We start from the raw sequence: 16,463 nt of genomic DNA on the forward strand, positions 1-16,463 counted from the left end.
TAAACTCAGCAACATTCAACCCTGATTCAAAGACAGACAAGAACAAAGAACACCAGACACACACACACACACACACACACACACAGGATGAACAGAGAGAGAGAGAGAGACAAGCAGAAAAACAGACGTATTGAAACTGAAAACACAGCAACATTCAACCCTGATTCAAAGACCGACACAAACCACACACACACACACACACACACACACACACACACACACACTAGTTTAAGGAATAATGGCTGGTTAAGAACAACTTGCTTGTGGCATCTTTTGCTAACATAATCCAGAGCAGACATGATCACACCCAAACATAAAGGAGATAATGTGTGTGTTTGTGTGTGTACGTGTGTGTGTGTGTGTGTGTGTTGCAGAGACCTAATTCCTGTCTTTACAGCCAAGAGCAATGCAGGAAGTGAGTTTTTCCCCCCCATTCGCTGTCTCTGGGCTCCCACGGTGCATTGCTTTGTTTGAATGACAGTGTGCGTGTGCGTGTGCGCGCGTAGTGGGAAGTTCAATGGTGCGGTGTTACTGGCGGCCGAGTCCCAAATGGATGACACTCAAACTGTAAAAAGTAGTGCACACTTAGTGAAGTCCCTCATTTTAGGACCCCATAGACACACAAGGAGCAGTGGGAGGTGGCTTAAAACATATCAGGGATGTTTCTCAGGGAAAAGGAACAAGCTGAGCACCCCACAGGGCAAACCCTAGATCTGTTCTACTTGAGAACTACACACACTAAAAGCCGTTCTCGCTTGTGTTCTTCCTAATAGTGGGGTCTACGTATGGTAACGTGAGGGATTTTGGCGTGGGTGGTTTCCAACACTATCTGCCCCTGTGGCCTGAACCTAGTGCTGCTCTATGTGGGAACTAAACTCTACTCTATAAAAACTAAACTCTACTTTTACAGTGCTTCCTACTCCGACTCCTACTCCTATTTTGTTGTGCTATTTGTTTTGTTTTTCCCCCCAGACTTTGCGTTGTCGGAGTTTAAGTCCAAATACGGCAGTGTGAGGATTTTTGGTGACAGTTTCTATCTGGCTAATGGACGTTGGGGCAACAGAGTGGTATCTATGAGACCAGCCACCCTTAAAGACTACGCTTCCCTGCTAGGAGCTCCACAGCTCATTTACATCTTACTCTGCGCCCACAAACCAGTTCTGCCTTCACAAGCTCAAACCAGCTCGGCGGCATAACTGTTGAAACACACACATAAAACAACCACAATGACACACCCACACCTGAATGCAACACACACTCACGCACACACACGCAGCTTACCCATATATCAGCCTTAGTGGTGATAGGTTTCCCAGCATACAGGTTAACCATCTCTGGGGCTCGATATGACAGCGTTGTGTACCTTTGAGGAAGGCAAGGAGGGAGGGAGGGAAAAAGAGAAAGACTTTGACTTTTAAAAACCCTAATTAAAAAGTGTTTGTATAGCTCAATGATGGTCAAGTCTATATCACTAGTTAAACATAAGTTCTCCCGAATCATTTATAGATACAGATGCCTCTGTACAACACACACAGAATTAAGATAGGAATGAAAGGGAGAGATAAGGGGATAAAGAAGACAGGACACAGACGTACCATTACACATGGGAGAGCACAGGCCATAGATACAGATGTGTGTGTGTGTGTGTGTGTGTGTGTGTGTGTTTTTGTGTATGTGTGTGTGTGTGTGGAGGAGGGGGGTGGCGTAACTGGCTAGCGTTATGCAATCTCAGCCTGAACGTACAGCTGAAAAACAACTTGTTATCCTGAGTTGGCAGTTAACCATTGAGACATGGGCCTTGAATGACCGTGACTAACTCCACACACACACAGACACACAGACACACACACACACACACACACAAGTATCTATGGCCTCTGAGTAATCCTCAAAGGCAGAAAACAGGCCAGAGGTGGCCTCCCAAATGACATGAGCATGACTTTCTCCATCACACAAACAGTGTTGTTGTACGAGTCCAGGTTTAATCAAAATCAATTGCGTTAATGAATAAAAAATCTGTCAGATCAGATTTGCCATTGACGTGAATCGACAAAGTAAACAAGCTTTGGCAGTGTGATGTACACCACAAAATAATGGAAAACAATTAAAAGAGCACATTTTCTTTATTCTTCATTAATCCATCTGATAGTTTATTGATGACTCGGACTCAGGTAATGGGGACTTTTCTTTATTTCTCTCTCTCTCACACACACACACACACACACACAGTCCAGGGTCAGCTTGCTTAACCTACGTTACACAACAAGAGTCAACCTGAGCATCAGGAAAGGATAGTGTGGATCTCTCCAGCTCAGTTTGATAAACAGGGATTAACCCTTCACCAGGGCCCTGTTCGGCGTACAACTGAAGCTAAGATAATTAATTTAGCTCGCGACATGAGATAATATAGCTCGCATAATGAGAACAGGCCAAGCCGGTCTGGCGACGTGCGCTAAATCCTCAAGTTAAATTGTCCCAGGCTAAAAATTGCGCGTGCACGTCCTGCTTCAAAAGGCAGGATAGGTCGATCACCAAAACCATGATTTTTAATAGTGTAAACTCAAAGAAAAAGACTAATTTTTGTCTCCGCTAAGGCAGGATATGACCATGAACGCGTTATGGAGAATTCAAGACCATAATCATGTCAAAATTCAACACTACCGCGGCTGCGGCAGCAATATAAGAAACTGTCTATAGGCCGTCTAATACATGATATCTTTTCCAATGTCTAATAAGTGACTCTCGTGAAGCGGTTAGAGCTCATGGATTGCATGCAACAGATCGCTGGTTCGAACCCCTTGTAATTGTAGTTTTACAGCTCCTTGTAAATAGCTTTGAATAAAACCATCTGCGAAATGACTAAATGTAAATGTATTAATAAGAAATTCAATAAATTGAAGCAATGAAAATATATTGTGTGTATTTCTCTCTTCTTATCATGCATCCACCTTTTCTACAAAAATGATATGCTGTGAAGTAGACTGAGGTAGACTTTATTCACTAATCTACTGCACAAAAACTAGACACGTTTGCAAAACTATACGTTTGCAATGATGTAAGTTGCATTTGTTGATGACGTATGGTTAATACCATCGTGATTGTAGAAGGGACATAAAATCAAGATCTTAAACAACTTTCGCCAATATCTCCGTAATGGATATGGGTTTTGTGCTCAAATTTCCTGGGATCAAACAAAACGTTAGTATTCATGTGCAAACTAAAAATCACGTCTCAGGCTGCGCATGAAAGTTATTTCGGGTTTATCAACTGTACCAATGTCTCAACTGTACTAATAGGCTACCACTGTCATATAATTATGAGTGATTTGTTCTCCGCATCGCCGACAATACAAAAATGAAGGCTACCACTCGCAAGAAAGTGAAGACATTCAATGTTCGACGGTGGTGTATGCAATAAATGACTCAAGAAGGTCTTCTAAATGAATTATTCCTTGTCGGGTGGATCGGTAGCGCTCATACAAGAACTCATCATGACGGAAAAATGGATCTTCTTGGCGATCGCAAAGAACTCTTCCTACGCTAATCAAACTATAATATGACTCCTTGTCAATGGGATCCCTCCTTTTGGCGTGGGTGTGGCAAGTTTAGCCAGCTAAACTTTGGTTAGCCTGCCCTGGAGCAGGTTAGTGCTAAGCGATATGTTACTATGGTAATTTGCTTCGCCGAACTCGATAAAGGGGCGTCCTCTTTTTTTAGCCTGGAATTTAGCTCGCTAAACCGCTAAGCGAGCGTCGCCGAACAGTACCCTGGGGAGTTTTCGACATTCTGAGAAAAGAATGCTTTAAACAATGTACAAATCTAAAATTCCACGTTGGAATTATGTGATGGACCCAGATATTCTTTACAACGTTCCTTCTAGAACATTCAAAACACACCAGTGTGACTGTGAAGTAAATTCACTGGTGCAGGGAGAGCCATGAGTCTGGCTATCAGACAAGAAATCCTTCTGGCTTTAGAGAAATGGAAAAAGGGCTAAGCACTGGGATGCATGCCGTCAATGTTGACATGGTGCTGGGTTGCTGTGTATGCTTGTGTTTATAAAATATAGCTAGTTACGTCACTAACACCGCCTTAAACATACACACAAGGCAAATCACTGACTCATAACTGACCAAAACAAAAACATTCCCAGATTCCCAGTATAAAAACACTCAACTACAAACCTATGTTATATTACATACATCATATTCCACACACTACACATAGACACATAGTTAAATAGAAAGACAGATATAAGGTACAGTCCTTGATCCTGGGGACTGCACGTTTAAAAGGTTTAAATACAATCGAAGTATTGGTAAAGTGAAAGCCTGAAACAGGAAACAGTTTACCTCTTGATCTCGTCCTCCACTGCGGTCACCCCATCCTTTTGCGGCAGCAACACTTTGTGCGTGGCACTGCCAAAGTCACACAGCACGTAGTTGCCATGGTCATTCAGCAGGATGTTCTCCACCTGAGAGAAACACACACAAGTGCGGAGACATTGCTCAAATACATGAACACATGAATGTGCAACACACACGCACACACACAAACACACACACACACACACACACACACACACACACACACACACACACACACACACACACACACACACACACACACACACACACACACACACACATACAAAGACGAGAAAAAAAAAACATATTTACATCCAGTAACCCCTTTAATTTATCTCAGAAAGTTGCATCACCCTTCAGCACAGAAGAGCTTAAATGAGATTCAAAGTCGGATAGTGTGTGAGTGAGTGTGTGTGTGTGTGTGTGTGTGTGTGTCTGTGTGTGTGTGTGTGTGTGTGTGTGTGTGTGTGTGTGTGTGTGTGTGTGTGTGTGCCCCTCCAAAGTGAACTGTTGCAGCCCGTGATGGCTACACATCACCCAAAGCCCCCAGCATGAGGGATGAAAGCCCTAGAGAGTGTTTATTAAACACACCTAATCCTAATCCCCCATAGCAGCACTCTCACGGAGACTCTCAGTCTGCACCCTCAGCTTTACTTTAGGTTTTTCTAAAGGAGCGCACAGAGAAGACCTTTAAAGCAGCAATAAGGAGTTCTGTTCCAAAGCTAGTAAACTAACTACCTAAAAGGCATGCAAAAACTTTGCAATCACCAACAACAGACCACCTGTCACTGATAGAAGCTTGCCAAAACACTAACTGGTGTCTTTTTGCAGTATAGCTGGCATTGTCATGCGTGTGAAAGCTTTTCTTCCATTTTTGCAGGGTGGTCCAGCACGTTACACAGAACTACCCAGGGCATATCTTGAGTAGCTAGTGTGGAAGACACAGGTGTTTATCTGTCCTTCACATGACCATATGCTATCAAAATTAATTTGAGGATGGTACCAAAACTAGTTGCCTATAAAACCATACCTCAAAACGTGTCAAATTGTTGCATAGTGTTACTTTAAATATAGTCAGTGTGTTTATCGTTCCCACAACCGCTCTGAAAACGATCGTTTTTCATGTTGTTACTGTTACAGTGTGTGGCGTGGACGTTGCCAATTATATGAGGTGAACGATATTTAAAACTACAGTATTTACAGTTATTGTTCTAGTTATTGTTGGAAGTGCGGATGGGCCTTAACCCATCTAACCTGTGGAAGACTCTGGGAAAGAACTCCTTTAACCTGTAGAAGACTCTGGAAGGATTTGGCCCTGACCTGGCCGTTTTCTGAATGGACTGAGGCTGCCCCCAGCTGCCCCTTTTACTGCCCCACCCTCTGATGGCTGGAGGGGTAATTAGGTTGCCTGGAGCAGTCTGCTGCATCTGGTGTAGTACTGGTCTGTGCTAGCCACAAGGCAGGGGATGCTCTCCTACTCACTCACTCACTCGACTCCGACAGGTAATACCAGACAGTGAGCAAGAGAGAGAGAGAATAGAAAGATGAAACAGGAAACAAAGGATGGAGAGCAGAGAGAGAAAAGCTAAGAGAAGGAAAGAGAGGAGGAGGAGAAAAAGAGGAGGAGGAGAGGTTAAGGGGAGAGAGGGCAGTTAAGTGGGGTCAGGAGAGAGAAAACAGGGAGAGGAAGATTAGCATGGACCGTGAGAGAGAGAGCAAGAGTCTCTGCATAAGGATCTTCTAAGTATGTGAATTGTGTGTGTGTGTGTGTGTGTGTGTGTGTGTGTGTGTGTGTGTGTGTGTGTGTGTGTGTGTGTGTGTGTGTGTACAGCCCCAAGAAACACACACACACACACACACACACACACACACACACATTAAAAAGGCAGCTGTGGGCTTCCCTGATGCAACTCTACTGCAGGCATACACTACACAGATGGGTAGGGGGTAGAGACTGAATAACTGAGCAATCTGGATGTTAAAGGTTTGTACTGTGCGTGCGTGTGCGTGTGTGTGTGTGTGTGTGTGTGTGTGTTACGGTGAGGTGATTGGTGAAAGGTGATTGATCAGGCACCTTGAGGTCGCGGTGGATGACGGGCGTCTTGCATTGGTGGAGGCGGGCGACGGCCTCACAGGTATCGCAGAAGACGTGCATCACCTCGGCCTCGGTGAAGCCCACATGCAGACGCTCATTCATCTGCTTCACCACCTGACCCGCTGCAGAGACAACCACCGCACAGCAACGTCATGGCAACATCACATCAACATCATGCCGTCACAATTCTCCCTTTTGTTTACCTGTTGTTTTTAAGGGCTCTGACTGAAAACTGAGTGCGTGAGAGCTTGTGTAAAATCGGAGATCATCAGAAGGGGTTAGGCAATAATTTAACAGAGACACACGAGTTTTACTTCTCCACAACACTCTTACACTCATCTGCTCTGCTCTCAACTTCTTCCAACTTCCTTTTCACCTCAGACTCTAAACAAAGCAGTATGGGAAATGTAGTAAATACTAGCGATGAACAATATTTGGAAACCGCCCCGTTTCAGCTCTTACACAAGCATCACGTGAAGAACAAGTACTCAATGTTAATGTAGAACCTCAGGAATTGGTGTAGCTGTTGGATTACTCAAATACTCTTTGCAACCTTCTAAAACAAAGTCACAAAAAGGTTAAAAAGGTTAAAGTAATGTCACAGCACAATAAGGTTAAAACAAGGTGAGCGATTTCACACAGGCACACTTTCACAACAAGAGTCAAAAGACACACACCACTACCATCCCAGTCAGCTGTGTCCCAGTCAGCTGTGTCCATGTCAGGAGAGATGTGTGTTGACTGTAAATCTTTTGGCACATTGAAAGTGCAAATAGGCATAAATGCACACACACACACACACACACAAACACATACAGTACATATTGCACGAAAGACTGTCTTAGTTTTTATATCATCTGCTCTCTCTCACACAAAACACTCTCTAAATGTGTGTGCGTACACGCGCATGCACCTGCACGTTCAGTTACCTTTGCAGAACTCCATCAGGATGAGTACTTCCCAGACACTGTCTCCCACTGTGTTGATGGCAGAGTCCAGATAGCTCACAATGTTCTTGTGTCCAGACAGCTCTTTCTGCATGTACACACACACACAATCACTTTTATCTACAGACCATGTCACAGTCCATATGAAACATGGCAGATCACAGGCCAACCACACACACACACACAGAAACCAACACACACAATCTACACAAAGAGAAAGATAGGAGGGGTCAAAAAAGAGAGTAAGAAAGAGAAAAGATTGAGTGATGGCCAAAGAGAAATAAAAATGTCTCAGTGAAGTTATAAGTATGGAATCTCTTTATGTGTATATGTGAGAGAGCGTTTGTGTGTGTGTGCGTTTGCATGTTTCGTGTTCGCATATGTGTGTGGGAGATTATGCACATTATGTGTGCACACGTGTGTGTGTGTGTGTGTGTGTGTGTGTGTGTGTGTGTGTGTGTGTGTGTGTGTGAGAGAGAACAGCTCACCATGATTGTGATCTCACGCTTGAAGATGTTGAGGTCGGGCACGTTGTTGACATACATCCTCTTCAGGGCGCAGCGAACGCCACTGTGTGTGCGCGCCAGAAAGACTACAGAGAACCCCCCTGTAACACACACACACACACTCCTTAATATGCAATACTAACAGTGGTAAACACGGAAATAGCATACTATCTTTAAGGGAGGGTGCATACACATAGGTCTTTAAGGTGTCAAAGAGTCAGGCATACACAGAGAGTTTGCAACAAATCATACCACAATCTTATTTATCGTGTGACAGGGAGTCAAGCATTTCAGGTAATACATACAAAAACAAAAACACACACACTTGATCAACACTCACTCACACACTCACACACTCACACACTCACACACTCACACACACACACACACACACACACACACACACAGCGTGAGGTTCCCACATGTCTACGTGATCATTCGGTGCCTCTAACAGAACTGAATATGCTCTTCAAAAGTCTTTACTGATCCAACCTCCACCATTGTATCACAGCTAATAGTAACAGCTTGTTCCTAGAACACTAGAAGAAAACAGACTGACAGAGAGACTGAATGCCGCTGCACTGAGAACAGCCCTAAGATAGCAGGAATAGAACATTCTAGAAGGAACCCACTGCCTGAACTGCCTGAACTGTCTGAACTGTACTTCCCATATTTAACATCCACAGAGGAAATGGAGGCTGATGCTGTAGTAGTAGAACTTATTTAGGAAAGGCACAGGACTGTAAAATAAACAGGTATACGAACACTTTAGAGAGGGTGAAAATTATGTATACTTCTTTACTCTTGCCATCTACAGACGCAGAGTAGGTACTTTGTCTACAGAAACCGACGGTGAATACACTTAAAAATATTTAAATGAAATGCAAAAGTATCAAAGTAACAATACAGTGTTGTGAAAAATAGCATTGTGATCCAAAGCCACAGAGTGGTTCTGTAGGCTGTCAGTAGGGAGTTGTGGTTCTGGTGAAGAGTCTGGGGAGAGTCGAGCCCCTCTGTGCTCCTCCTGCTGCTGGCACAGCCCACACACTCCACTGCAGAGGGGTCAGGGGGCACACTCTCACCCTCCACAGATGGGGCCGCCAGGCAACCGTGTGTGTGTGTGTGTGTGTGTGCGTGTTTAAGCGTGTGTGTGTGTGTGAGTGTGTGAGCAATAGAAACTGCATGAGTGTGTGTCTTAGTCAGAGAGAGCAAGCGAGAGACGACATGTGTGAGACAGGAGGAGAGGTGCTGAGTGAAAGTGTGTGTGTGTGTGTGTGTGTGTGTGTGTGTGTGTGTGTGTGTGTGTGTATCCTCTCTGAGGATAATAACATTGACAATGAGGTCCAGAACACAATCCAACAAGCATCAGCTGCCTTTGGGAGACTCAGGCTCGGGGTCTTTCAAAACAAGAACTTATATCTCCATACAAAGATCTCAGTGTACCAAGCTGTATGCATCACCACCCTCCTCCTCTACAGTTCTGAAGCCTGGGTCACTTACAGCCGCCATGTGAAGTCCCTGGAGCATTTTCACATCCGCTGCCTCAAGCTCATGCTAGGAATCACCTGGTGTGACCGAGTGCCACACACCGAGATCCTCAGGAGAGCAGGCTGTAAGAGCATTGAGGCCACCATTACCCACCACCAGCTACGACGTTATAAGGATGCCCATTAATCGGCTGCCTCACAAAGTGCTGTTTGGAAAGCTTGCCCAAGCCCAACGCTCTGCTGGAGGGCAGAAGAAGCGCTACAAAGACCAGATAAAAACAGCGCTAAAAAAAGTGTAAAATCAGACCTGGGGAACTGGAGGGCTTGGCTGCTGACCGTAACACCTAGGGTCATATGTGCCAAAACGGAACCAAAGCACTGGAGGAGGACAGGACAGCCAGGAGACAGGAAAGGCAAGAAAGAAGGCATGAAAGAAAAACAACCAAGGTTGCCAGTACCACCACTACATACCAATGTCCCATCTGCGACAAGACCTGTGGATCCAGGATAGGACTACACAGTCACCAGAAATCTCATCGTTGAGAGTCAGAAGTGGACGTCATCATCGGTCTCGATGGACAACTACAGGCAGTGTGTGTGTGTGTGTGTGTGTGTATGTGTTTGTGTGTGTATTAGAGCTGCAACTCACAACTTAGATGTGAAGCACAGGGTGTAATAAAACAAACTGTCCCAACTAAATGTCACTAGTTGTGTTCCAGTGAGGAATAGCAGAATCTAGTGGGTTCACACTTGTGCCTGCTTTCCACATTCTCAATAATAATGCACCACAGCTTAGAGGGGTTTGTCAAGGGAGAGGGTCAAAAGAGTGGTCAACCCCTCCTCTTTGGTGTATCTAGGTGAGGTGCCTAAACGAGACGGGGGCATCAGGACACTGTTTAGCTCCAGGGCACACCTCACAGGGCCCAATGGACCCCTGTTGGCACACCTCCATAACGTGGTCAGTGTGCGGAGACTTCTGCCACTTGGTAAAGGTAAAGAAAAAAGGTAAAAGTAAGGTGTATAGAGGATGGGGGAAATCAGGAATCGAACCTGGGTTAACTGAACGGAAGAGTAACGCTAACCACTGTACCACCAACACCCACTTGGACCCCAGGGGGTTTGCCTGTCAGACTGGACAGACTGTTCCTATGGAATACATACATAGCAATAGCCACTTCGGTGTATCTTTGTCTAATGAGCTACCTAATGTGTGCAACAACGGGCTTAATGATGTAACCAACTAATCGATTAACTAAATTAGAAGGCAACTATTTTTATAGTCCATTTCGATTAGCTGTTGCAGCTCTAGGGTGTTTTGGGTATGTGTGTGTGTGTGTGAGAGTGTGTGTGTGAGAGTGTGTGTGAGAGTGTGTGTGTGTGTCTGCTCAATATCAACTGTTATAGGGAGCATGTTCATCTGGAAAAGGAGATGTTTCCTGTACCCTTAATGATGCATTCCCATAACAAGATGTTTGTTGGTCAAATAGTTGTTGGATAATTCATCACATTTGGTTCCTAAAAAATTGATATTAACTTGTAATGTGGAATCAAATAAAGTACATAAAATGTGTGTGTGTGTGTTTTACCCATGAGGATTTTCGCTGGGACCCTATGATCATCCAGCCAGCGCTCATTAAAGAGGGCATCTGAAGAGGGGGGGAGACAACGAACGACACAGAGAGAATGAGAAGAGTGAGAGAAAGACAAAGAAAGAGTGAGAGAAAAAGAAAAAAAAGAGTGAAAGCGACAGAGGGCTGAAAGAAAAGCCAGAGTGAAAGAGATCGGCAGAGAGTAAAAGTGAGGGGGGCAACAATACGACACTTGTTGCCTGACAAAACCCACGCCCTCTCACACGGACAGGGAGGGAGGGAAAGATGAGGGAAGAGAGCGAGAGAGAGAGAGAGAGAGAGAGAGAAAAACACAGAGAGACCAGGAAAGAGGAAGAGAAAAAAACTAACAGAGGGAAATTAAAGAAATACAAAGCATCATCGTCATTGTTCTGTTTCACAACACTGTAGTCATATGAGTGTGTGTGTGTCTGTGTGTGTTTGTTGAGAAACTTGGGTGTTGGTGGTATAAAGGTCAGGAGACACTGGAACATCCCCTTGGTGGAGAAATCAATCAGCAGGCAGAAGTGATGGAGGAACTTGTTTAGGACCTTTTGCCACTAATGCGTTCACTTGAAACCTCTGGAACCTTCTGTCCAGGCTCTCAAATATATCACTTGTTTAAGACTGCACATCCTACAGGACAGGCCACCTTCCTGGAAGCCCAGTAAGATCAGTAAGGCAACATGTCCATAACCAGCAGCCAAGCTGACATCTTCAGAAGGAAAAACAATAAAGCATTAATGGTTCCACTACACTTTTATCAAGTTGAATCATGACACTAAGATTTGTACATTGGACTTTTTTTTTTCCCTTGACACAGTTCATGAATCTACTTCTGCCACCAACGTTTACATACGTGAACGGATGGCACTAGATGGCAACACCACCAAGGTCATAGGTTTGAACCCTGTAAACACACATGCCGATGGAAGAAAATGTACGTTTGCCCTAGATTTTAAGTGTACAGAAGTGTCTGCTAAACCAGGGGTCTTCAACGTTTTTCAGGCCAGGGACCCCCAAACTGATGGCGAGATGAGCAGGGACCCCCTACTATATAAATTGCATAAAATTTTGTTTATAATATACTGGGCCTAGTGCCAAATAAACATAGCTACCCTGTTATTGTGTATTCAATACTAAGCTATTCAAATAATACAAAGGTTAATATATTCATTAACATTTTTATTTTTTAACATTGAATTTAACCTAACAGTTTTGAACAACGAATTTAACTTACATTTTTTTTACATTGAATTTAATTTAACATTTAATAACATGAAAGGTACAGGGTGGCCGTGCCACTGCCATTTATACATCTTGCAAACAACTCTGAGCTAACAATTAATAACAACTTATTAAAATAATTCACAGATATAGGTTTTTATTTCATCATACATAAAAAAGGGACAGTTTATCCTCAAGCATCTGTCGATGGCACACATCCTCCCACATTAGTGAGATGTATCTTCTTTTCAATAACTCCTGACTGACACGATCCAACGGATGACGGAGGAGGAGTCTGGCGCATGGAGTTGTGTTGACAACATAGATGTTATAGTGAGATTTACGGGTCACCAAACCAATCACACCGCTAACAAGTTGTTAAGATTGTAGATAGTAGCATGCTAACATTAGCTAAGGGGCTCATACACCTCGCAAATCCTCTCAGACTTACTTTTCAGTTACAATTAACGTTTTTTGACCTTGTACCGTGTCTATTTCTCTTTATTTATTTTTTTAAATCTAAGCAAAAAAAATTCAAACTAACAATTTATAGGTACAAACAAGACCAGCTATGGAGTTTGGTTCGCCATCTTTTATTTTTGATCTTCGCGCTCTTTAGACTTGAGCAGAAACGCGATCTGATTGGCTAGTGCCTGTGCTGTCGTATTTGGATGAAAGGTGCTGTGAGTGAACCGGTGCCCAGCTTGAGAGAGCTCCTGTGGGTAGCTGAATGTGTCGATTGGACTGAAAGATAACGTCTTCTCGATCAATTTATACGTTTACGTTCGCTACAATATGTTGGATTTATGTTAATGTAATTTTAAAGGGAATACATATAATTCTGATTCGGAAGACATTTTAAATTGTGGGGAAAAAAGTTGGTTGAATTATTATTATTATTTTTTTTTGAAATATAAAAAAAATATGTCTTATCAACCAAAGATTTCGCGACCCCCCTGCAGTACCTCCACGGACCCCCTGTTGAAGACCCTTGTGATTAACTCATACATGTCATTCCAAGTCTATGGATGTCAAGCACTGGCCAGGAAAGCTCTTATTAACACACTGTTTGTACACAGAGCTGGTTGGCATCTTTATAAGCTCTCCAGGCTCCCCATGGTCATTCTGGCTAATTAGCGGCCGGAGGGAGATTTAACAGCGGCAACTTCTGAGGAAACGGGAAACGCTGGCAGAAAGAGCTTAGACTGCAGATCTGCTGGAAGGAAGGGAAGTGAAACCGTGAGATGCTCAACTGCTAGAATTCCCCCGCCACCCGCACAACTACACATCACACACACAGCTAGTTTGATACAAACATGGCACATACACACATCTACATGAGCGAGGCACACTACAACACCCCTTCGCCCCAAACAGATGGTCCATAGGTCCGAGCACATTAATCTCAGATTCTCACACACACACACACACACACAAAAACACACACACACACACACAGCTCACCCTGATGTTCAGCTGTCACTGCACAAACACACAGCACTCTCTGAATGTACAGACACAAACCCAAACACATATGCTTAGTATGAATACTAAACTAACTTTAAGTACAACAGACAGACAACACACATTCGCACAGACACACACAGACACAGACACAGACAAGTGTGATTCCAGTCAGAAGTGCTGGGAAGATTTCCTTTTCAAAGACAGGAACAGGAAGATGTTGTGCGCTGGGCTGGCCTGATCTCAAAGGACCGACAGAGCTGTAAAACACTTCTACCACATGACACATAGGGGTGGGTATCGCCAACCACCTCGCGATACGATACGCATCCCGATACAGGGGTCGCGATACGATATGTATCGCGATACATGCGATACCTACGTATACGATACGTATCCCGATATTTTAGGCTTATAACAAAAAAAAATTGCCTGTAACTCCTTGACAGTACATCATAACATATTTGTCACCTCATGTGGATTCTACAGAAACTCTGCTTTCAAATTATACCATCAACTGGATGATGGGCTAAGTATGCAGGCAGGCACATGAACCAAGTAGACGCTGATGAACCAACAAGTGTACGCTGTTTTTGTTGCACGTGAAGTATCGATACTGACGCCTCCGTATCGATACACGCATCGTAAAGAGGCCCGCGACGATGTATCCCCGTATCGATATTTTGAACACACCCCTAATGACACAGCAGAAAACACTAACACACACAAGCCATAAACAACAACGGAAACACACACACACACATTCCCTCTCATATACAAGGCGCACGCACAAGCATGCATATGCACACAACCTTACATCCACACACGATTAAGCAAGGGCAGACTACCCCTATAAACAGACACACACACACAGACACAGACACAGACACAGACACAGACACAGACACAGACACAGACACACACAGTTCCCAATTCTGAGTTCAAGGACTCATACAGCCTGTCATACAGTCATCTGAGAGACCACTTTGCAGTGGCCATGAGTCTGGTGGCACTGTGCTTCTCTCTCTGTGTAAGACACTGTCGTCTGTCCTCTACTCACAACACATGTGCTACAGGACAACCACACCACAGAGCCAAAATGGTTTCTGTTCTGGTCACAACACATGTGCTACAGGACAACCACACCACAGAGAGCCAAAATGGCTTCTGTTCTGGGCTTAAATCAGCATTTCCAAAATCACACTCTGACACACACAGACACAGCGACCCACATACCATGCTAAGTGTAAAATCGTATTTTTATTTTTTTTTTTACAAGTCACGCCATCGTTAATAGGAATTTTACCACCACTTATCTTTTTTATTCATTTCAGAATGCTTCTAGCAAAGCTCTTGCCTGAATACAATAAAAATATAGCGGCGCAGACAACACAAGCTTCTAACAAAACGCTAAATGGATTATCAGCAAGCCTTTTCATTGAACATCGTGGGATAAGACTAGGCTATTATGCAGTGCACCAAGGACCTGCCCTAATTCATTTTCCTCTGCATCATCCAACAGAGACAAATTCTTTGATGATTCTTTAATGCAGCCCAGTAGGGGAGAGAAAGGAGGAATGTCAAACAATGTCTGTCTATGGGATCAATGGCGGCTGATTTAACCAAGCGCATAGCTGTGATTGTGACGGACTTAAAGCGTGCACATACCACCACATACAGTCTAACACAAACATACAGGAGCTTCACAAAGTCACACACACACACACACACACACACACACACACACACGATTAGACACAGGCTACATGCTTGACTATAAAGGGAATGTACAGTAGGGAGATAGCTGGTGTAAGGTTATTCCCTGATCGATAATGACGACCGTTCATACATACGTGCACAAACACACACACCAACACACACACACACCCCCAAGGAGAAATAATGAAACTTTCTCATGCGTGTGCATATGTGTGAGTGAAACACACACACAGATAAATGTAGATACACCCACACCCACACAAGAGCGGTATACACAGGCAGGTGGGAGGGAGGACAGATGGACACACAAACATGACATACACAGAAGGATGGACAGAAAGAGAGGGAGAGAGAGAGAGAGAGAGAGAGAGAGAGAGAGAGAGAGAGAGAGAGAGAAAGTGACAGAGAGAGAGAGAGACAGACACAAACACAAACACAACATACACAGTCGGATGGGCAGGGAGAGAGAGAGACACAACATACAGAAGGATGGACAGAGAGAGAAGAGAGGGACTAACAAAAAGAGAGGGAGCAGAGACTCTGTGAGCAGGGACTCTGCCCCTCTCAAAAAGAGAGGGACTAACGCCACATCAAACCAGGCCAGTAAGCTGGCTCACCTCAGGAATCCATACAGATGGGCTCAGAACCAGTACAGAACCATTCCAGAAAGCAATTGGCAACCAAGAAATTCAAACAATCAAACACTTTTCTGGAAACCACATATGCTCACACTAGAGAAGGTGTTGATTTGGCAGTAAATAATATAAACAGAATTTTTGAAAAGACAGCAGAGAAAGCACAATTAAAGAAGAAGAAAAAAAGTAATCCTAAATTTAAAAAGGAGGACATTTGGTTCGACCTAGAGTGCCAAAACATGAGAAAAGAATTACGAAATCTATCTAACCAAAAACACAGAGACACAAACAATATGAACATACGCCTTCTTTACTGTGAAATTCTCAAAAAATATAAACGTACACTTAGATCCAAAAAAGCACAATATACCAAAAATCCAAAAAAGCACAATATACCAAAAAGCACCTAC

General features: G+C 43.8%; 1 protein-coding gene across 1 annotated transcript in view; it reads right to left on the reverse strand.

The window, feature by feature from the left end:
- bmp2k (BMP2 inducible kinase) overlaps positions 1-16,463 on the reverse strand; it is a gene marked incomplete at its 3' end in the record, with an annotated part of 65,114 nt that overhangs the window by 23,945 nt on the left and 24,706 nt on the right. The window contains 5 exon segments of the mRNA XM_080852497.1: positions 1,282-1,363; positions 4,352-4,473; positions 6,441-6,583; positions 7,391-7,496; positions 7,897-8,015. Of these exon segments, the coding sequence (XP_080708623.1) occupies positions 1,282-1,363; positions 4,352-4,473; positions 6,441-6,583; positions 7,391-7,496; positions 7,897-8,015 (572 nt within the window).

This window comes from Sprattus sprattus (assembly GCF_963457725.1).
Source record: "Sprattus sprattus genome assembly, chromosome: 15".
NCBI classification, from domain to species: domain Eukaryota; kingdom Metazoa; phylum Chordata; class Actinopteri; order Clupeiformes; family Clupeidae; genus Sprattus; species Sprattus sprattus.